Consider the following 23,399-nt stretch of genomic DNA (forward strand, 5'->3'; position numbering starts at 1 on the left):
TGTTTGTACAATGTCCTTGTCCAGGCCAAAAGAAAATTATATGTCCTACCCCACTCGCCACCCCCAACCCCAGCCCACCTCCGGCATCCGTAGTCCGTTTTCCGTAGTCCGGCAAAGTGTGAAGTCATCGCTTTATAATCAAGTTTTCCTTTCAAGTTTTTCCTCTCCTCCACTGTCCGCTCCTCTCCGTTTCGGTTTGTGTGCTCCTTTTTTGTTTCCTCCATATGTTCGTTCGAATTGTCGCCTGGCCAGTGCGGGGATGCAGGATACACACACACACACACCACTACATCCCTCTTCCCTGTGTGTGCTTAGTCCTTTGCCGTTTACTTACTTCTGGTCGGACGACTGTCTCCTGCCGGCTGCCATGAAAATTAAATTGACCGTAGCTGCTTAAAGCCATTAAAGTCGAAGGCCAAGCCGCTACTTTGAGACAGAATAGGGGATGCTCTTTTTTGATGCCGAGTAGTCATCGAATTATGAAGGAGGGGATGGGATGGAGAGTCAAACGAAACAGATACTCAAAGGAAACAAGGATCGAGTCTCGCAGATCTTCCCTATTCCTCGGATAAATCAAATGATATACCCTCCCGAAAAGTGCACGTCTATCGAAAGCCATCAGTTGGGCAAAATAAATACATCGGAAAGGCTTAAAAAGGGCTGACAAGTTTGTTCCCAGGACTCGCTTGGCTCGCTCGAGTCAGCACTAAAGCGAGAAGACAGGACAAATTTAGTTTGTCTGCTCCTCCTTGGGGTGCCAGCCTGGATTGCCGGGCTGATGGGCTGGAGAGGAACTGTTTGGTTGCGGTCTATTTGAGGCGACTCCGATGACATCAGCAGAGACAAAGGCCAAGGCGGAGGCAGAGCGAGCGAGAGAATGAAATGCTGCTGCATATTTGAGTGGCGCTGCTTCTGCTCTGAAATTTCCATTGATTTCCCCGAGATATCCTCCGCCTACTCCCCAAACAGATTCCAAATGAGTTGGCTCTCCCATCTGTTCGAATAGAGGGCCTGTGGATGCCTTTAAGTATCCTTCAATATTTGTGGATGAGGCTCATTTTTGGGCCGTGTCACTGGCGTGTCACTTTCACTTTACTTTTCCTGTGTTTACCTACTTTCATCCTCGCCCCCCCCTCTCTCTCTCACTTTCTGTGACTCCCGGCTTTCATAATTTTCCGCTGCATACTTTTCGCGGTTGGGTAGCTTCTCGCCGCTGATTAAATCTGCCACAGAGCCGCAGAGCCACAGAGAATTTCCTTTTAATTTTCCTGCTTTTTTGCACTTGGCTCGTGTTTACTTTTAATTTGGTTAAATGAGGCATAAGTGAACACCGTGCCCCGAACACCGAGCACCGAGCAGCAACGGCAACGAAAAAACTCGGAAACACATATTTTTAAGTGCGTTATAATTTTTAATCAAGTTGAGAGCGACCATGAAAGTGGATAATGAAAGAGAGATGGAATTCCAGGAGAATTTCGGACTCCCGTTTTGCACTTGGGGATAATCCTGGCGCTTGTTTGTGGGCCTCACATTGCATCTCTTTTTCGAAATAATCTTTGATCTTATCAGCTCAATTTTAAAACTAATTTTTTTGTATCATTTTATTTACTTCCAGGTATGTGGAAGCTACAAAATCAAAGCTGTAAAGATATATGGCTCCCCAATAAGTCACAAGTCACTTCTCTGTAAGTACTGTATTGGAATCTCATTGGAATCTCTCACCTTATCAGCGTGATTAGATAATGACGAAAAAAGGGAGTCTAATCGGGGCAGTTTTTCGTCCGGAAAAGCCGCTTGTATGGAATTTGAGAGATACATGGGATACTACGGCCTATTTTTGTCTGTGGCGTATTTTCAAACTATTAAATATCTTAGATGTACGGTATTTACGTATAGGTGTGTATCTAATGCCCCCATCGTACTCACAAGTGAGCAAAAAAGTAATGAGAAACAAACGGAAACGTTGTAAGGCGCGTCAAGGTCCGCGGCTCTACATTTATGCCCGATACGCAGTCAACAGATCAGAGGGCGCACACTGCACGAGGAAGAGTGTGTGCGATAGAGAGGAGAGGCAGATTTGGACATCTGAAAGATATGGCTTTCGGTTTTCTCGTGTTTCCGAGCTCCTTTGGAATTCAATCCCCTGATACGAAACACCACAAATGTGACAATTGGTGTCGGAAATGGGGCTGAGAATGGTAACTCTTTGAGATCTCGAAATTAGGAATTCAAGGGTCATTTGATTTGGGGTCGAATAATGCAGCATGCTTGATGTTTGTGTTTGTGTTTGTGAGTGAAATATTCACGACTGTATGATCACGACTGCCCCCAGAATAACGTGACTGTACTCGGGCCTAATCAATGTTCTACTTTCACCAGTCAACCAGTCGACAGTCGGGCTGTCGAACGGTGGGCGTGACTCCAACCGTAGAATGAGTCAGTCGTCTTAGCTTATCTTCTCGTATGCTCGATTCTGGCTGAAAGCAGCAAAGAACTCTGATTGTAAGCGTCCCAAAAATAGCACAAGTGACACAAATCGCATGCGTGACTGTACTTTGTCGATGAATCTCTTGCCTTAAACGAGCCCCAACAGCTTTTCCCGTTGCCATTTGTTCAATCAGTCAACAACAGCAGCTGCTGCATAGGAAGAAAGCCTCGAGCTGAATCTAGTTTTCTTTAATTGGGTCTGACAATGCCTGGCGATAAGTGCGTGACTGACTGTACACCGATCGATGCACAGATGGGGAATGGGGAAACTATTGGAATGTTCCATTGAAGCCAAACGGAACCCCAAGGAATGCTGCAACTCCTTAAAGCCGCTGGCAAGAGAAACTCGAAAGATGAATACAATCTCAAGGTGCGACAGCATTATCTTTTATTGTAATGTTTACCGAAGGTTTCGTTTCTTATTTATTATTTATTTTTTTATCATTCTGCCACTTTTGTGATTCTCAAAGCATTCGATTAAATTCGCTTTATTTAAATACTTTTGGTGGCAGCTTTTTGCTTTGTTTTTTATTTACTTAATTTCGTTTTTGCCTTTTTGATAATGATTTTTTTACTGCTTTTGTGCCAGTTTAAAGCTTAATTGAAGCAAAAAGGTGTTTCATTGTCATATGCTTTTGCTTTTGCTGTTTTTTGTGTCTTCTGTACCCTGGCTGGAGAGGGTATCATTGCTTTCGCCTGAAGTATGTCGATTCTATAAAAAATGCTAAACGTAGAGATGAGTCTCTGACAGCAGACTTCTTGTCCGATCTATGTGGATTGGAAATATTAAGCTGTAAATATTTTGGGCTTTTTAAAATGGAGTTTAATGTTTAAGAGATCGTTGCTCTCACCACTATGCTGAAATTAATTGTAAGGTAATGTCGTCCGCTGTAGTGAGGACCATCCACTTTATCAACTCTCTCAATCGGCTCTCAGAGAGACGAACTATTCCGCACTCTTCGCTTGTTATTGCTTCAACTGACAGGAAAGAACATAATTCAAAATCAAATTAAAATAGCATTTTGTGGTATAGCAAAGCATATTCTTTTCATTGTTTTCGGTGTAAGAGTCTATTCGTAAACAATGAAAAAATAGTGCCCTTCCGATGACGTTTGGCAAATGACTGAAGAACGGATGGTCCTCGAAAGAGAGCAGGTGTGGGGAAGGCACTACCTAATAAGTAATTTCACCAGCTTGTTGCTCGTCGTTCTTTAGGTATAGGATCAGATCATCGTTATTCGTCTTTATGGGTACAAAGCTGAGTATTACAATGAGTATTAGTCAGATAAGTGGACATTTTTTAGAGTATTAGAGGTTCTTTCATTCTCTTTGTACTCGTCTCTCCCTTCCACTTTGCTTTGACATTCATTTCATTCATTTGCATTGTCTGACACTCGTCGCTGTTTTGGCTGGCTTCCAGTTCGAGCAAAATATCCATGAAAATGTTGCTGCTGTTTGGCCCCGCCAGTTTTGTGTGTCCTACGTGTTTGGGGCCATCAAAATTGCATTTGCTGCCTGCCTGCCATTGAAAATGTCTGTTAGATGGGAAGGTTCTCCTCTCCCTCCAATGTTAAAGGCCGCTGAAAAAAATATGTGCATTTTAATTAATTTAAACTAATTTCCTTTTCGTTGGCAGGATACATTTCACATCGTGCTGTTATATTTTATATAGAAAGTAGGTTTTTGTACGAGCCTGATCAATTGAATCGAATTTAATTATCGATAAATAAATACGCGAATTTAAATGGAGCTTCTCCGTTGCCTCTTTCTCTCTTTCTCTGCTGCTCGTTGTCTCCACTTATTTATTTATTTTCCTTGCGCAATAATTCAATTAAAAATGTTCTTTTATTTTGATTTGTTTTCTGTTTGTGGGTGTACACCCTACAAAAACAACAACAACAACATGGCTCCGATCCTGGGGCCCAAAAAAATTGACAACAAAATGCATAATTGAAAAATCATAAAAAAGATTGAAAACGAAACGAGTGGGAGAACAGAACAGAAACAGGCACAAAAAAACGTCAGTTCGTGGAGCAAAAATGTCAAACATTGTACCAAACGTCAATTAAACATTCGAGACGAGACAGGGAGAGAGAGGGAGAGGGAGAGGCAGTGAGAGGGAGAGAGCACAAATAGATGGGTTACCAATGGATGGAGAGAGATAGATGTCGGTGGGAGGAGAGCGGGCGAGTGGGTGTGGGGTTGAAAGCCGGTCAACAATCAAAATCAAATTGATTTTTAATTAATTTTCGCCACATTTTTCCCCCCGCTCGCCCTCAGTCGGAGTCCGTCTCCCTCTTTGGGGCAAAAAAATGTGAGAAGTGATTGAAGTAAATGAATGAGAATTGCTCTGAATTGAATGACCATCCGACTGAGGTGGGTGGCGATGGCGGTGGCGGTGACGGTGGCTGGGTTCAGTGGCGAGGTCTTGTCTTGTCAACTATTATAAATTCAATTTAGATATGCCATCCACCGATGAATGGAGTGGAGGGGCCGGGCCTGGCGGGCACAGATGAGCAGTGGTTCCGATGCTCTGATGAATGAACGAAATGGAGATGGACGAGATATGTATGTCCTCGTAGTGGCGAAGGAGGAGGAGGAGTATGTGCTGAGCGGAGCTATGGTAACCGAGGACTACGCCATGTTCTCATTAAGTCTCTTCTGAGAGAAGCAGAATGCAGGCAAAACAAGGATAAAAGAGCGATTGTTCAGATATTGAAAAGTAATTAAGGTTCATTCCTGTATCAGGCAAACAATTTATATTCCAACCAAAATCGATTTAATAAAATCCCAACTGCATCTCGATCTAAATTGTGGGCAAATATTCGGCGCCTCTTTTTGTTTTTTACGTTTCCAACTGAACAGAAAAACGTTGTGTGCAAAACACTGCACTTTTTTCATATACATATACTACGTTTCGAGGACGTTATTCAATTACCTGACAACCCTGCCGGCCGGAGTCTCGACACCCACTCAACGCAACCGACTGACACACTTGAAACCCCTCTGCGTCCCACCCACCGTTCCCCGTTCAGCGTCCTCCAGGTCTCTGTGGCTGTGGGTCTGTGTGTGTGTGCCGTCGTATCTGGTTGGGCACTTAACTTTAGTGTGAATTGCAAATGAAATGAAATGAAATGCATTGTCAGAGGAATGTGCATGGGCACACACACACACACACTCACACACACGCACGGCTGAGCGCGTTAAGTTATCGTTATCGATAGACCCTTGACAGACTAAACGAATTTATTTGGCAAAACAAAAGCCGCAGCGAACAGCGAATGCGATAGCGACAGCCACAGCTCAGGGGTAAATTTATAGGCCCACATAATTAAAATTAAATGCGACAAGTAAACGAGAGAAGTACACAGTAAATAAAGGCTGTGCCGAAGGCGTTAATACCCTTTCAGATTCATGGGAAACCTAAGAGATTTAAGGAAAGAAAAGGGAATGAAAAGAAAATAATCGTACTCCGATACTTTGATCCAAACACGATGCCATGGATCGATAGGCACAATAGTTTTGGAAATGTGCGATAGATCGATGTTGCTTTCGCCAATCGATACGTACAATATCGCGGGGGACAAGGCTTTTGAAGTGTAGAACATTAAGTTCCTTAAAAGGATGTGGGAAGGCAAAAGTTAATTTATTTAATAAAGAAAAAATGGCGAATTGGTGGAATTATTATGATCAGGCAATTCTTTGAGAAGCAGAATGCGTCGCACCACACAGATCCGCTCCCATATTGAAATGTGACTTTGTTCCCCTGACTTTTTTATAGTTTGTGTTTATTATTATACAAATTACAATATTTAATCAATGAATTAACAAACCATTTGGGTCCGCGAATGTGGTTCATAATCAATCGAATGGCACCAGGCGGCGGCTGTGCCACTTGTTTAGAGGAGAGTCGTGCAGAGTGGGCTGGGAAGAGAGGCGTCTGGAAACAGTTACAGATAGGAGGCTGGCTGTAGCTGGACTGCTAATTAGCTAAGAAAGATTAACGGTAACGGAGAAGCTGTCAAAGAGACTGACAGATACGTTTACGAATTTTTATAAAGATTTGCATGATTCAGGCAGAAAGAGAGGCAAGACTGTCTCAATCATGTTTCAAAGACAAAGTTGCAAAGCAAAGCAGAGACTAAAATAATAGCACCCTCTCGCTAAAGAGCAAGAGACAAACTGTGGAAAAAAAACCTTTGTAAATTTATGCAGTGCTTTTAATTAATTACTGTCGGATAGAACACACAATCCTCTGAGCGCGACCGCAGTCGGGTCGGCTAATTGCTGTAACAAGAGAGATAGGAGATCCCAGATCCAAGGAATGGCTTATCGCGATGCGGATTATCCTTCCATCTCCCCCCTCTTAGCTTTCCTCTGCTTCCCACTGTGCTGCAGAGGAAAGAGAAAAAAAGAAACAAAGGAGAGCCCAAGACAAGAGCTCTGCTTGGCCCGAATGCAGTTAGGCAGGTCGCGGTTCGCGTGGAGGCTGGCTTGAAAATATTTTTAGGCCAAGGCGTCCCGTCCTCCATTTGGCGAGAACCCAATAATGATGATCATTATTGTATTGTGCTGATGCCATACCAATGTATTTCGTGCGGTGAACGAACTCGAATCAAAGCTGTTTGACTGGAATAGACAAATACTGCGAGAGCAGAGCAGGGCAGCAGAGAGCACAAGCAGCTGTGTGCGGGAGCGGGAGCGAGAGCGCGACAAACTTCCTCCTCCCATCTCAAGCCTGACTGGCAGCTTTTTTGAATGTCATTGCCTAGGCCAGAGAGGGAGCGAGCGACGGAGAGATCAACACAGCAATGCTCTATTCTCTCGCAGTTTGCATAATTCTCTTGTGCTGCCGCTGCCGCTGCCGCTGCTGCTGCTGCTGCTGCTGCTGTGCTAATTTCTCATGTCTTCCGTCCGTTGAACTTGTGGGCTACAAAAACAAAGACCCGCATCACGCATCACGTGAGAGCGGGGCAGGGGGGAAACAGATCGGTGGCCGCAACAAGAAACTACCGCTTAATTACCGATGCGCCCATACCATGTTGCTGCAACACGGCTACGGTTTGCAACAAGTTGCTGTTGCCCGTCTCCCCCGTGTGGACGGGCCATCTCAGCATTCTCCTCTCGAATGATGTCGAATGCCGTTAGATTCTTCCTGCTGCTGCAGAAAATGTTGTTTTCTCGTCTTGTTCCCATTTGGGAGAACGCTGATAATGATGACCATAATAATGATGATGATGGATATTCCATTTATTGCCAGCGATTTTCCAGTTTTCATAAATGGAGACGAGCTTGCCTTTGCCTCGATTGAACGTCGTGCATGAAATCCGCTTATGTATGTAGACTCTCCTACCCTGTAGTAGTGCGTGGAGTACGAGGATATATGTATTGTGTTCGTGTAGGAAAATGTAATCTGCAGAGGTGACGAGAGGTTACCTCTCGTGCGTTACGTAGGCCCTTCAAAAATGTCCAAAGTATGCACAAGATTAAGTGCAATCCCTACAGGAGCTCAGTTCATCCTTTCAAGGAAGGGACACAAGTACGAGTACTGCTCAGCGTTCAGTCGCAACACTCGCTGAAAGCGTTCTTGCTGCTTTTTCACACTCAAAAAGCTGTGGCTCTCCCTTTGATGTGTTGCCAGGTACTGCGAACGAACCTTACTTAATTCGTAATTTAGTGCGCTTCGAGTTCGTTGCTGATCTGCTTCGTGCTTTATGCCCCCTGCCCCCTGCTCCTGCCTCTCGTCCGTCGTCCGTCGTCTCTCTCTCTGCGGTTCTCGGCTTAATTTGTTTAGTCACACTTTGTTGGAGAAGTCAACAAACTCCGCATGGGCTTGCTCAACTCCAGGTTCTTTTCGTTGGTTTATGATCATTAAAATGCTTACAAGGCGTCTGAAACTTGTCATCCAGTTGTGTATAATTAATGAAGCTCGTTTTGGTTAGAATCGGTTTATTTTTTGCTCCCATGTTTGCTTTGTTGCTGGTGAAATTCAGTTAATGGCCGAGCGCCTCCCTTGGCAGGGGGCTCACATTTTTGACGTGTCTTTGGAGTTTTGACTTTCTTTTGAACGCCAAACTCGTATGCAAAATATTAGATAATAATCGTTTGAATATTTTAGTTTATTTGAACATCTTTAGAATATTTGATTTTGCAAAGAACCATTCTTTTGTCATAAAGTGGTTGTGGTTTAAACTTTTTATTTTGATTATTTATTTGTTTATTTATGATTATTTATTTGTAGGTATTAACATCAAATATATTTGATAGAAGTCCCTTGACCCTGGAAAGGAATAAATTTCCACAATAATTTCTGAAATATTTCAACATTGTTCTTGTACAATTTTCTCCACAGTAGCCATAGGGCTAGAACAGGCCAAAAAGGTCAAAGTTTGGTTAAAGTCGTTAAAGATGTTTGCCTCCAATGGAATACAGATGTTCACATGGCTGAAGAAAACCTGAAGAAGCTTCTTTGATGGAATATGGACAAGTTATTCTTATCTATCGACACTTAAAGAACACCTCTTTCAGACCTCTTTTTACCAGGAGAAAGATCTTAGGAATAATTCGTTGGCTCAATCTCCTCACTTGAAATATCTATCGTTGTAAATTTGTGGTTCAAATTGGATCAAATGCTTAGAAACTTCAAAGAGGATGAAATCACACGAAAATGGGTCCAGTCGATGCAAATATTATGAACCACATTTGAATTTTTGGCTTAAAAGTATAACAAAAAAAGGTGTTTGAGAAATATGTAATTAAAAACTTTAAAAATATTATAAAGTAAGTTTTGTTAAAGATTAAATATTGGAGCTGTGGGCGAATGCAACCCCGAATGATTCATAGGTCTAGCAGGGAAGTCAAACTTCTCCAGCCCCCAACTCCCAGCCCAGTGGCAACCTGTTAACTTTTGTTTTTAACCAAATTGTGCGCTTCTTTTCCCGCGACTGAGCCAAACCAAACAATGCACAAAATTTATCTATGCAAAGCATACACCCGAGCCCTCCCCTCCCCTCACCCCCCACCGCACCGCAGGCGCTTGGGCCTCGGCAAGTTTCGGCTGGCGATGATATTCTACAAAAGATAACTGCGCTTTTCTTTCTTTCGAACAACTGGCAATGCTGTTGCTTGCTGCTGTGCGAGCGGCGTATAAGGCGTATAAGAGTCCGCCGCAGGGCAGAGTCTCCAATACAAAAAGCAACAGTTCGCTCTCTCTCACTGCGAGCGCTCTCTCTGCCGAAGTGTCTGTCTCTCGCTCTCACTTATGGTTTGGGGTGTGCCGCGGCGGAAAAACGTCAACAACAAGTGTTTTTCGCCCAACTCTACAGTGAAGAGTCTCCAAGCGCTCTCCCGCTCTCCGGCTCTCTTGCCGTGCCGTGCTCTTCTACTGAACGAATGCATTCGCTAGGGGAATTGCTTCGGCGGCGCTGTCGTGGTGGTGGTGGTGCTCTGCTTCGTTTATGGGGCTCGTTCGTTTCGTTTCGTTTCGCTTCGTTTCTTTCCTCTTCGTTTGTGTTTTCGTTCGTTCCTCTTCGCTCGGCTCGTTCGTCAACTTCAGAATCAGTTCGCAGTTCGCCAGTTCGCCAGTTCGCGACGAACTTTTGAACATAACGGTTGTCCGGTTTCCGTATCACATACTTCGCCGTAACGCCGTAACGTCGTGGTCTCGTCGTTTGTGTCCGCGTTCTCGTGGCCTGCCCAAGTGCTTTCTTTCCCAAGTGCAATCGTACAAATAGCCCCCAACATTGTACAATTGTAAGGAAATTCTAAATTTTCTGATCAGTGCCTGTTAAAAAGTAAATAAAATACAAAATAAATGTGTCAAATCTCAATCCAGTTGAGGGAAATGAATGCAAAGTGAAGAAGAATACATCGTAAAACGTGAAAAAGAAAAGAGAAGAGAAGAAAACGAGATTTTTATTGTGGATGGATTGTGCGTGTCATTTAATTGATTTCAAGGATTGCCAAATGGCAAAAGTAAATTGAAACTGTCGTCGCCGGCGTTGTCTGAGGATTAAAAGTGCAGATTATAACACCCGAAACCCGACTCCCGCCACCCGAGACCCGAAGCCCGATAAGAGTTCCTTCCATTCAGTTGCTGGGCTCCTCTTGGGTCCTCCACCTCCTCCTGTCGTCACTCATCGCTTTTGCGGCCGGAGCGGCACGTCTGTCTGACGGCGCAGAGGTGGCTTAAATTTAATTGAAATACGCTGACCAAAAAATTAACAACCAACAACAAATTGAACAAACCAAACACTGAGTCAACAGTTTGTCAATCACTTGCATCAATCCCGACCTTCGCACACTCTGAAATGTTTTGTGCACCAAAGAAAGCACTCCAATAAGAAGCAAACAAAAGCAAAAGCAAAGCAAAAGCAGGCAACAAATCTGTTTCGCATTTATCGTTTGTGTTTGTCCCCGGTATTATCAGCCGGAAAGTGCAACAACACACAACAGCTATCACAGGCCGAAGAGATAGCCACAAAATGGTGGTTCTAGAGACTGCCAGCGCCCTGCTGGGCGGCCCATATGCCCAGGGCGCGCCCGCCTTGAAAATGGTACAAAAACGCTACATTGGATTACATCAGTGGCTGGGACCAATCCGGAGCAAAGAGCTAAAGGAGCATATTGTAAGTCTAAAGAGATTCTAAATTGGTGAAGTGATAGACAGCAGATAGTTCCAGTACAGAAAATATATCCGAATTGGAAGAAGATTTGGAAGAATTGGCCCCCTAATTAATCGCCCCTGTAATTGTTTCCGTTGATTGTTTTCTTTGTTTTGCTTACAATTATAGCTTCTTCCGTTGCCACGATTGACTGACACTTTGATTATTATTTTTGTTGAATTTTTGCATCGATTTTCTTGGGTATCCCCCCGGTTTGGGGCGCGAATCTTTGTTCTTTTTGCGGTTGCGGTTGTGGCCGAGAGGTTCGCTTTGAACTCTAATTAATGTGTGCCTCTGCTTTGGTCGGTAAATTTATGGCCCAGGCTTAAGCAGCATATGAATTATGCTTTGGGCCAGAGCCGAGCGAGTGGATGCGGCGGTGTGGGGTGAGAGCGATGGGGTTAGAGATAGACAGAGACCAGTGTGGAGCGAGAGTGCATTTTCCAATTGAGTGATTTATGCGCTTCGAAAAAGCCCTGTAAAGTGGGTTAAAACAGAGCAGAGAGGGATTATGGTTGAGCTAGAATATCATCATCATCATCATCAATACGTAATCACAGTACACCCCCGCTATAAGCCATAAGCTACAATCGTTTCCATTTCAATTTACACCGCCAGCTGGGAGGTGCAAAAGTACCCCAAAAGTAAGCTAAATAATAAATGTTTATTATTTGTTAAACATGTAAAGCAATCTGCTAACCTCAATCCCAACCCCCAACCCCCAACCCCCAACCCCCATGCACCACCCACAGATTACGTATTCGACGTGTGCCGTGCACTCGGGTTTCCATTTCTCTCTAGACTGACTGTCGCATATCAAAGTGCATAACCAAGTACTTGAATGGAAGGTAGATCCTACCCATCCGCCAGGGTACTTGCCTCTCGACTTGCTTCTGGATGGGACTCAGCTAGGGAGATGTCATTGTCAAATGCCTCTGTGTGTGACACTCTGATGGTAATTAGATGGTAATTCTGGGCCAGAGGGCGGGTGAAAGGCTTTCGTTATGCAAGTGGATGGATACAGATTCGATGGATCTTGTTTGGCCAGTAATTGGGGAGATTTCCCTCAAAATAATACCCACTAAAAGAGTCGGGAATGTATTCTAGTAGAAGTATTTATAGAATACCCATAAACGTTTCTCTCTCTCTGTTTCCATCTCTTTTCAACCCATATGTTGTGCTCTTCAACTTTTCAAATAGATTAACTTCAGGCGAAACTTCTCGACAACTGCAATCTGCTGCTCATGTCTAGCGTTGACCTGCTTAAAAGGCCCACAGAGCCGCAGAGCCACAGAGCCGACAGAGCCGCAGTGGCAGTCAGCCACAACCACAGGCTGCCTCTGGCAACAGCTGTCGTGAGGCGCACCGCTCAGTGGGTTAGCCTCCACAAGTGGCCATGTCTAACCCATCTTCCATCCCAACTATCTATCCATCTATCCGTCTTGTCCGACTCCAACTCCGACTCCAACTCCGACTCCGACTTGGAAACTTCACACAAGTTAAACACTGAAAAGTGCTCGAGGCCGACAAGCGGCAGCAGAGGCTTTTCTCAAAAGGAAAAACTTATTTTCTTGTTGTTGCCTTTTCCAAATGTCATTACAACAGTTGCTCCCTCTCTCTCTCTCTCTCTGGGCCTCTCCCTCTCTGCCTCTGTTTCTCGGATTGGCCTGGCCCTTAACTAAGTTTTCAAATGCGCTTTTTTCTTCCTCCCAACTTTATTGTGCCTCTCTCTCTCGACCCCTTTTCGCTCCCTTTTCTTGTCGGTTCTGCTCAAGTGCGTTTTGGGGGGGGGGGGGGGCGTTGCAGGAAGCGAAAAGGAGCCACCGCGAGGGAGTCGCGGGTTCGACGTCCCATCATCAATTAAATCACGCAACTTTCTATGAAATTAGCTCACGAAAATCAAACATGAATGATCACGAGCCCTCCGCACTGCTTGCCACTGCTTGCTACTGCTTGCCACTGCTTGCCACTGCTTGCCCATGCGTGCCACTCCACTCACTGCTTGGGTGCTTCCCCTTCAAATCCAATCATTTCCTACTCCACGATCTCTGCAGTGTCTTTGCAATATTAAACCTTTATTTTTCGCTCTTCTTTTTCCCGTTTCTGATTATCTTTGAATACCCTTTCGCGGTACTGTACCCTTTCTCCAGGCAAATCATTGCAGGGCATACAAAATTCGTATCTTTCGCCCGTTCTCATTTCTGCTCATTTTTCTTGCTTACCTTGCAAATAGCAATTTCCAAACATAATTTCAATTATGTGGCAGTGCAACAGCCGTGTGTGAGTGTGAGTGTGTGCCACACGTGTCTCGGTCCTGTCCCTGCCCACTGCTGCCCCCCCTGCTCCCCCTTATGCTCCCCCTATTCCCCATCGGCTTTGTTGTGTGTGAACTTTTGTTGGTGTTTATTTCATTTATTTCTTTTCGCTTAAAGTGCAATCTCGTCTTCCTCTTCTTCTCTTTCGCCTTCGGTTGCACCTGCAATTCTCCCTCTCTCTCTCTCCCTCTCTCTAAAAGTTAATACAGAGGAAAAAAAAACCCACAGGTAGCTCTAATTTATTTTTGATATTTATTTTTATGCACGCTGCGTGTAAAATTGCAACAAAAAGTACGAGAAAATAAAAAGCGTTGGAAAATGTATCTGTGGCAATCCCACCTCCCCCTTCCTTTTGCGGCTGCGGGTCTGTGCAGATTTTATGCATTTTTAATAACGAAGCAGCAGAAGAATTTTCCGCTGGCTGCGGTGGAAATTGCAGCAAATTAGGTGCCGTGGCTACGCGCTCAGAGGAGACCCTGATTTCCCCCCTTTCCCTGCCCCCGCCACTGCCCCTGCCCCTGCCCCTCCCCTTGCCCCACTACTGACCGAAGATGTGTTGCGATGTGTGGATGGAAAACTGCGGCATTAACGACTCTATGTTCGGCTTTGTGGAGGAGAAAAGCGGTGAAAATGCAGGGAGCAGAGAGAAAAAGATTGTGTATAAGTTTTTGGCTTGTCTTGGATTTGACTCAATTTTTTCTTGTTTTCGGAACGTGTTTGGTTTTCTTTTTTTGGGCTGCAGGTTTTCACCTGCACTGGAGCAAATCGGAGGTGTATTGTGCGGATTCGTTGGGGATTCCAAAAATCATAGAGCATCGGGCATGGCATCCCCTTGTTATCCGTAGAGAATGTCTCTCGCTCTGGCCCCAAACTATCTTCAACTAATCCAATCAAGTGCAGCCATCAACCCATAGCCAGTGCCACCTGTGACCATCGAGACGTGCCCCGTGCCCCGTGCCGCGTAATGAACTTAACTCAATCGCAGAAGGTCCAGCCAGCCATTCGAGAACTGACCCGAACTGCAATCGATGGCAGGCACTCATTATATAGTTTTTTTTTGCCACCAACAGTGGGAATTTTTTAATTAATTTTCTGTCAACGTTCGCAGAAAAACAGTTGGAGGAAAGGCCAGAGCCAGAGGCAGAGAAAGGAAATCAAACTCTCGTCTCATTTTATAATTGTGTCCAAGGTCCAGTCCAGTCCAGTCCAGTCACGTGTTTCAATTTCGAGAGAAGGAGACGAAGGAATGGGTGGGGAATGGGGGGAACGGGGAGGAATTAAATGGTGTGAAGAGGAGCAAACAATAAAGTTATTAACAACATGTGTTGTCTGCCTGCCTGTCCACCAATTTATACTCCCTTGGAGCCATTCGAGAGCCGGCAACCACCTCCTCCTCCACCGACCTTCTCCAACGTTGGACAACATCTTGTGTTTATGGCTTGAAGTTCCCAGAGAGAGAGAGAGAGAGAGAGAGATGCGATGCTTAAAGCTGGACTCCAGGACTGTCCTTCAGGCATAACTTGATTATCTTTTGGAGCACGACAGGCAGCACTCGCTGTGGATCATGTGGGTTCTCGGCGGAGCGGAAGCGAAGAAAGTCAACGGAAGTCGACATGAGCCCAAGATTACATCTCTGCCCGTTCCGGCATTGATATCTAGTGACATCGAAACAGAAGTCGAACTTGAAGTTTTGCCAACCTGGAGACCCCCTTCCCCCCCCCCCTTCTCAGAGAATTTGAATTTGAAGTGACAGCATCATGAAAGATGGAAAGGAAGATACAGAGACAGAGAGAGAGGGAGAGGGGAGGGAGGGGTAGTGTGTGTGTCTGTGAAGAGGTTGTAGAACGTGAGCCAAAGAGCAATCTTCAGTGAAAAGTTTTTCTTTGGCTCAAACTGCAAATTGGGTTAATTAAAAACCGCTCGAGGTCATACGTAAGTCATCGCATAAAAAGAGGAAAAAAGAAACCAGAAAACCCAGAGCAAGAGCAAGAACGAGAGGGAGAACGAGAGCGAGAACGAGAGGGAGAACGAGAGCGAGAACGAGACCAAGAACGAGAACGAGAAAAAATGAGCTAAAAAGATGTGACAAACTTTTTCAATTAAACTTAATTTTCATTCTTTTTCCACCCGCAACCCCCCCCTCGCTCACCCCTTAGCCATCGCCCATCTGGACTGGGCTTCCATCTGGGCTTTAAACCTTGACAAAAAAAAAGCGTCACAAATTGAATTTTGATCGATATATAATGCATGGGAGAGGGGGCGGGGGTGGGGGAGAGGCAGAGGAAAAGCTCCTCTAGGCATGGAAAGCAAAATGACAGCAAATTAGCAGAGGCATAAAAAAGGTCTCGCACCCAACCAGAAAGAGTGCTCCCCCCAGTGGACAGAGCGTGGGAGGGGGGAGGGTGGAAAAACCCCGATGAAAAGATGAAAAGTTTTCTCTTTTTCGTGCGTTGGAAGGAGTGCAAAAAAAATATACACATTAATGGGGTGGCAGGGGCGGTGGGGCGGTGGGGGGATGTGTATTGATAGCTTCAAGGCTCTCTCGAGGGGGAGGGGGGGAAATTCTAGGGGAAATCTAATGAGGTTTCGATTAAAAGATGCCCGAGAACTAGTCCGAATCAATCTGGTACTCCCATAGATTATGTGTATCTTTAAGCCACAAAAATGTGTATCTATGTATCTGTGTATCTGTAGAGATACAGGATCTTGGGGTTATTACATTCGACCATCAACCGAAATATAAAATTCTCTCTGGTGTCTCTCGGCTATCCTTCTTCTTCTTTTTGTATCTTTCCCGCCCATGAAATGGGATTACGGCTACTCGGATGTCCGATGTCCGATGGGAACCGAGGCAGGCTGCACATTCGGTTTGTATCTTTCTCTGCAGGTACAGGTGCCTCTCTCTCTGGCCGTCTTCTTGGCCCACAAAACGCAGCCGGCAGCTCCTCTGCCTCTTGCTATACCCGTGCACTGCACTCCTTCCTTCTCTTCACTGGGCTCCCTCCCCGCCCCCCCCCCCCCCCTTTCATTATATTGGGCGCCATATTTTGTTGGGGAGACATGTTCAACATTTAGCAGAGATACAAAATCCAACAAAATAGAATTCATTTGAGGAAAATAGAAAATTCACGCGCCAGTTTATTGAACCACAGATGCAGGGGTGCGGGGTGCGGGGCGGGGGGGCGTGAGGGAAAATTCCATTCGCAAGCGGAAAATATTTGAATGAAAAGTAAGCAAAAGCAAAAGTAGCCTTCGCCTGCGTCTCCCCCCCGAAGTGTGCTCTTCTCATTCCCAAAAGAGTTTTCCCATTTCCCTGCTCGTTCAGAGAGTGTCATCCACGCTCCGCCGTAGCTGTATCTGTATCTGTATCTGTATCTGTGTCTCTCTGTCTGTGTGTGGGAATGTTGCAAATGCAACACAAGTATTTGTGCGTCTGTGTGCTGCCTCTTTCATCAAATGCTGGGCATCATTTTCCCTGTGTCCCTGTCTCTGTCCGTGTCCCTGTCCGTGGCTCTATTTGCCAGCCGCTGTTTGTTGCATACTGCCTCCCCCTCCCCCGCCTCTCACATATAAATCGATAATTTTCCGCTCAAATGTGCGGAAAATTTCGTAGTCGTAGTCGTAGTCGTAGTCTGGGTCCTCCCCCCTCCGGCCCACTGCCACACAGCCACACAGCATGGTGGATTTATTTATTTAAAGTCGTTAAAGTGCATTAAATAGTCGTCCAAATATTGGGCTAATATTTGGATTTGTTTGCGGCTTTGTCCAAAAATAATTCCCCGTACTCAATCGATTCGGATTCACTTGGCCAACGATGCACGGAAAATTGGCGCAAATATCAAAAGAAAATACGCTTTCAATGGGCCAAAAAGTGCTTACCAATTTGCCGATTCGATGCTTAATATTTGTGTAGGGACAGGGCATATTCCCCAACGATTTCCTCGATTTAATCAATCGAAATGAACTTTAATTTCCCTCTTCAAACACTCTTTAAATCCCCAATTTGTGTGTATTTATTCCGGCTGCTTTGTTTGGTTATTCACAGAAATTATTTCATCGTTTTATAGGCATTCTTGGGCATTTAAATAATTCAAATATTTCATCAGTCATCTGTTGGCAGAATTTCTTTTCGTGCTCGTAATTTTATTTGCTCGATTTTCGGGGCTCACACTCGAATGTCAATGTCAATGACCTCACCACGACACACTCGGAGACCTGAAGAGTAGTTTGCTGTGTGTGTCCATGTGTGTGTGTGTGTGTGTGTGTTGGCCCAGCTTAAAAACGTGTCCAAAAGTCAGCTGCTTTTGAAGTTGAATGCCTGCCGGAGCCAGTGGCTAGAAGAGCGTGTTGGACTTGATTCTTGGGTTCTTTTTCGGTGTATTGCTTATGGCCAAGAGCTACGAGTCAGTAAGTCAATTGTCAACACTTGAAGTACATATCCCCCGCCCCTCTCCCGCCTCTCTCCCGCCTCTCTCCCGCCTCTCTCCCGCCCCTCTCCCGCCCCTCTCCCGCCCCTCTCTCTGTCCATCTTTTGTGGGTTTCTTTCTTTCTTTTTTTGTGACATTAAATTCTGTAACTGGTTTGGGAATTCTGGAAGATCTTACTTTGTTTTATATGGGATTATTTTGCCTTTAAAAAGTTGACTAAACCCCGAGTTGCTGTTTGATTTCATTGTAATGGCCATGGCTGGAAAGAATTTTCTGATTTATACGACAATTAAATCCAACAATTGTTTTGAGCACTTAAAAAATATAAACAATATTTGTTTTAATTTATTTAAATATTCTCGGGGATTAGAATCCTCCCCGCCCCCCTCGAAACACTCGACCCAGTTGTGGACACCATTCATTGGGACTGTCGCAAACACAATTATCCCTCCATGGAGCAAGGGAGAGGGGCAGGGGGAGGGGCAGTGGCAGGGGCAGTGGCAGGGGCAATGGAATGATGAACTGCTGGTTTGTTGTTAATAAATTGCAAATATTTCCTTTGCCCTTTCCATTACTTTAATTAGTGAAATGTTTAATGCACTGCGGCCCCCCCTCCCACCCCCTCCTGGCCGTCCTCCCTTCCCCCTCCCTGCGAAGCGAAATGGAACCCTTTTTAGAGAGGGAATCCGAATAGAAGAACCAAAGGATTACAACAGAGAAAAAAGGGGAATGGAAGTGGAAGTGGAAACATTTCCGGCTTCCGCAAAACTGTTTCCTGGCCAACGATAAAATACTTCTCTCCTTTTTTTTTCCAAAGCTAATGTGTGTGTGTGTGTGTCTCCAGGGGAGGGGGGTGGTGAGGAGGAGGGTGGTACCCCTCGAAAATGGAGCCTTTAATTTGCGCTTTGCCTTTTGTAAAAATGTATTTTTTTCGCTCTTTATTTTTGATTCTTTTCACTTTTTTTTTGTGTTTGGTTTTTTTTTCTTTTTTATAAATGTATATTTTTTTTTTTTTTGTGGAAAATTGTCTGCACTTAAATTGAAATTAACGAGGCGTACATTTTGTTTTTGGTATATGATCAGAGGGAAAACCGCCTCCAGCCAAAAAAAAGGGAAGGATGGAGGGAAGGAAGGGAAGGCAAAAGCAAGGATACACTTTTCTTTTTTTTTGTGTTTTTTTTTGTATTTTTTGGCTGCTTCTTTCGGTTTGATTCTTGGGCTTTAATTGGGCGCTAAGTGTGGATATTTAATGCGTTTCATGTGGCTGCCAAGGGAAAAGGGAAAGCAGGGGAACCCAAAAGGAACCCAAAAAGAAACCCAAAGAGAACCCAAGACCAAGAGCTGCTGTCAGTAAGAATTATTGTGCCTGTAATGCAATGCGCGCCAAGGAGGCGGCTGGGCTGGGGGGCGTGGCATGTCACACCCACACACACACACAAAGAGAGAGCGAGCGAGCGAGCGAGCGACGCTTCAGTGGAAATAAAAAGCCGCAAGGATTTATCACTCTGCCAGCATCGGTCTCTCAACCTCCACCTCCTCCTCCTCCGTCTCTGAGTTGTGGTCCAAGGGGGAGGGGAAGGGAGCCTCCTCCAAGACCCAAGACCCCAGACCCCAGACACATTTCATGCTAACAAGCTGGTGCCTGGTGCCCTGCCTTGGCTTGGCTGCTGCCCTCCGACAGAGACAGAGGCAGTCCTTCGCCTCCGCCCCCAGGACTCCCTTCTGCTGACTCTTGCGGTTGGCTTGCATGCAAGTTACTTACCTTTTGGCTTCAAGAGTAGCGTCGAGGGGGGGGTGGGCAGGGAGCAGGGAGTGGGTGCTGTCTGGGGGGGGGGGTGGAGAGATGGCAGCTTAAAATGCTCTTCTGCCATCTGTCGTAGCATATGTAAAAGGTATTATGGCTAAAAGCAAAAATATTGCATTCGACAGTGCAATTTGTTAGCTGCGAGAGACTATATTTGAATGATGTCGATGCGGAGCCGCACTGGGGGTGGGTGGCACAGGCGATACACGATACGGCTAGCAGGAGGGGTGGCGGAGGGGAGGGGAGGGGAGGATCGGGGCCAGAGGAGAACAAAACGTTGGCCATATTGAGTTAAGTGCGTTTTGGATTTGATTTTGGTTTTGGTTTCGACTCGGTTTATTGGTCGATCATTTCTGGCCCCCTCTCTGGGTGTGTCTGTGTGTGTGTGTGTGTACCTGTCTCTATATTTGTGCTGTCTGCTGTCTAGGCTGGGCATTGATTGGTAGTTAACCCAGTCAAGAAGTCAAGAAATAGCTACAGACGTCATCATTTGTATCCGTATCTGAGGGATACTATGCGGAGGCAGGCAGGCATCAATTATTTCCGAGCAGGCATCCCTATGTGTGCGGGATGGGCGACCAGTAATTGGTAGAATTTTGTGCAGTGTGTACATAACCCAGAAACACGAATGTATCTCACAGATACTCACAGACTGTCGCAGATACATCTACTTGTAGCGATTGTGGCGTTATTTCCCAAACAAAGTATCTTGTAGATACATTATATTAGTAGGAAAAGTATCTGACAGATGCGGTTACTAAATATTAAATATATCGGCTGATGGGATCTTCATGTTTTGTATAGATACATTCTTAAAGATACTATCTTTTTTAAACTGTATCTGGCAGATATAAATATTATCTCATAGATGGAGACGCTATTTATATTTTGTAAAGTATCTTAAAGATACTATATTTTTTAAGCTAATGTAGTCGCTATTTATATTTTGAAAAGTATCTTAAAGATACAATCTTATTTAAACAGTATCTGGCAGATACTAATATTAACTCATAGATGTAGTCGCTATTTATATTTTGTAAAGTATCTTAAAGATACAATCTTATTTAAACAGTATCTGGCAAATACTAATATTATCTCATAGATGCAGTCGCTATTTATGTATATTTTATGAAGTATCTTAAAGATACTATGTTTTTTAAGCTAATGTAGTCGCTATTTATATTTTGAAAAGTATCTTAAAGATACAATCTTATTTAAACAGTATCTGGCAGATACTAATATTATCTCATAGATGCAGTCGCTATTCGTCTGTATCTTTTACTACCTTCAGATAGTATTATTTTCGAATGTATCTGACGGATGCATCTGTCTCGTCCCGTGAAACGTGTGCCGAACATTGAAAATCTCTGTACCGACTTCTGGGAAGTATCTGACAGATACATTTGCTAGCGATGCCTACAAACTGACAAAAAGTCAACTCCAGCCTAGGCCCGGACGTGCCACAGTGCCGCCGCGTGGCGCATTTGAAAAGAGACACACGAAACTGTCAAAGTATCTGAGAGATACCTTTCCATTCCCCTCCCCCTCTCTCCCCCTCTCTCTCTGCTGCGGAGTAAATGTGTCACGTAAGAACAATTACGGCGACTCACAGACAAACTGTGCCACACGTCGGTGAGGGGCGGCGAGGCGAGGAGAGGGGAGGGAGAGCCTCGGAGAAATTGTCATAATTCTCATAAATGGCGGCGGGTATGTCAGGTCTCAGGTCTCCTCAGACAAAAGTTACCCACTGTTTGAGCATTCGTTATGAAAATCAGAATTTCATTGCATTTAGCCACTGAAAAGCCAAGAGAAACTTTCACCCAGCAAGTATCTGCGCATCCGTGTAGCCATCCATCCATGGCGTATCCATCCGTGGCAGTGGCGGGCGGTTGTGAATTTTTATTGTTGAGTAGAAACGGAGCCACAGCCACAGTCAGAGCCAGAGCCAGAGTCAGAGCTAGAGCCAGAGCCACAGCCAGAGCCACGGCCACAGCCAGAGCCAGAGCCAGAGCCACAGCCAGAGCCACAGCCCGAGCCACAGCCAGAGTCAGAGCCAAACATGGAAGAGAAAAGTATTCGAGTTCTACTCGGATATGCAGTCGCGATTTTCCAGTTGCATTTCCAGTTGCAATCTCATTCCCATTCCCCATTCGCATTCGCATTCCCATCGTTTTCCATCCTCATCATGATCGTGATGATCATGAGATCATTAAGCATTTAACCCACTTTTCCCGCCATTTCAGTCGCTTCTGTTGTTGCTGTTGTTGCCCATTTTGTGCCCATTCTGTAGATTCTAAGCCCCGTTTCCTCATTGTACAAAAGTATGCCTCGTCGCTGGAGTGGGAGGGAGGCGGGGTGGGAGGTTCTGTCAAATGGGGGAAAACAAACAATTAACATTTTATGTTCGGGCGAGCAAATTTTTGTGCGATTCGAGGGGAAACAATTTGCTGGAAAATGCATTTCCCTCGGAAATGGCAAACCCCATCCACTACTAATGCCCCAAGGGGGGCAGGGGGGAGGGGCGGGGATGGAGAGTGGATCCTGCTGCTGCTGCTCATCCAAGCAATTCATAACTTTGCACTTGCAAATTATTTAAGCAAATTATGCGCCTTGATGCCTGCCGCTGGAGATGGTGCCAGTGCCAGTGCCACTTCATCAGCCGCTTAGTAGCCGGAAGGCTACTCTTTTGTAAGGGGGGGGTTACCACCCCCCAGCGGCCTGCTTTCGCATTCATAATCGTTTAGAGGCGAGAGAGAGAGAGCGGGAGAGGGCGAACTTTAGCCCGAAATGAGGATTAGAGCAGGCAGGATGTTGGAAATTTGTTTGGGCACCAAAAAATCCAAAGAAAACGAACAAAAAGGAGGCAAATGTAATCCAAAAGTGGAGTTCATCTAAGTTTCACTCGAACACTTTTCAAGACGGCCAAAGTTGAATGTGCCACGGGGGCCTGAGGATTGGAGGAGGCCTTCTAATAAGCAGGATAGAAACTACTACACAGAGAGGGTGGATACCAAGGGGGATGGGAGGGGGTAACGTATGCAAGCCCTCGTGTGAATGGAGTACTTAGGTCCTCCTCCACTGAGCTCTCAACAGGAGCAGGAGCAGGAGCATATTGCTCATTTGACAGCCCGAACCCTTTCCGATACGGGTGTCTGTAGCGGAGACGACTCCGCTGACAAGCGTGTAATCTCGCCGCAAGTGGCACAGCCATGGAGGCAGTCGTCACCGCCGCAAGAATAAAGTAAATTCAATGAGAAGGCAGGCAGTTTGTAACCCTTTCCGCAGAGACGACAAGGACACACGTGGACCAGACACGTGTCGGGAAAATGTTATCGGAAGGCCTGCAGGCCGGGGCGGGGCGGGGCGTGCCTCGGCGCGGCCTTCTGTTGATGTCCCATAAAAATTCACTCGCTCGAAGATTGAAATCCAAACAGTTTTTTACTTATTCCGGAAACCGCACGCCGCCTCCTGCCCTCCGCCGATTGGTGGGCTGGAGAAAATATTTATCAGGGCTAAGCCTAGATCAAGGACGAGATACTACCATTCAGGGATCCCCCTTTGAGGGGGCTTCAGGGGCCAATAAGGGAATTCCGTATTAAAAGATTGTTGAAGTTCAAGAGAAACTTGTTCTTTCGATGATCGCATAAATATTCCATCGGCTAAATATGATTTCCGTGTCACGTGCAAGAATTTTTGTTTGTTT

At 45.3% G+C, this 23,399-nt stretch overlaps 1 protein-coding gene across 7 annotated transcripts in view; it reads left to right on the plus strand.

The window, feature by feature from the left end:
* pum (pumilio) overlaps positions 1 to 23,399 on the plus strand; it is a 210,966-nt gene that overhangs the window by 103,169 nt on the left and 84,398 nt on the right. For 4 of the 7 annotated variants that reach the window (XM_033385979.1, XM_033385981.1, XM_033385980.1 and 1 more), the window contains exon 1: positions 10,046 to 11,114. The exons of the other annotated variants lie outside the window; for them this stretch is intronic. In XM_033385979.1, the coding sequence (XP_033241870.1) occupies positions 10,971 to 11,114 (144 nt within the window). In that variant the 5' untranslated portion in view covers positions 10,046 to 10,970. Of the gene's footprint in view, positions 1 to 10,045; positions 11,115 to 23,399 lie in introns of those variants that run through there. 7 annotated transcript variants of the gene reach the window in all.

The sequence above is a fragment of the Drosophila pseudoobscura genome, chromosome 2 (genome assembly GCF_009870125.1).
Source record: "Drosophila pseudoobscura strain MV-25-SWS-2005 chromosome 2, UCI_Dpse_MV25, whole genome shotgun sequence".
NCBI classification, from domain to species: Eukaryota; Metazoa; Arthropoda; class Insecta; order Diptera; family Drosophilidae; genus Drosophila; species Drosophila pseudoobscura.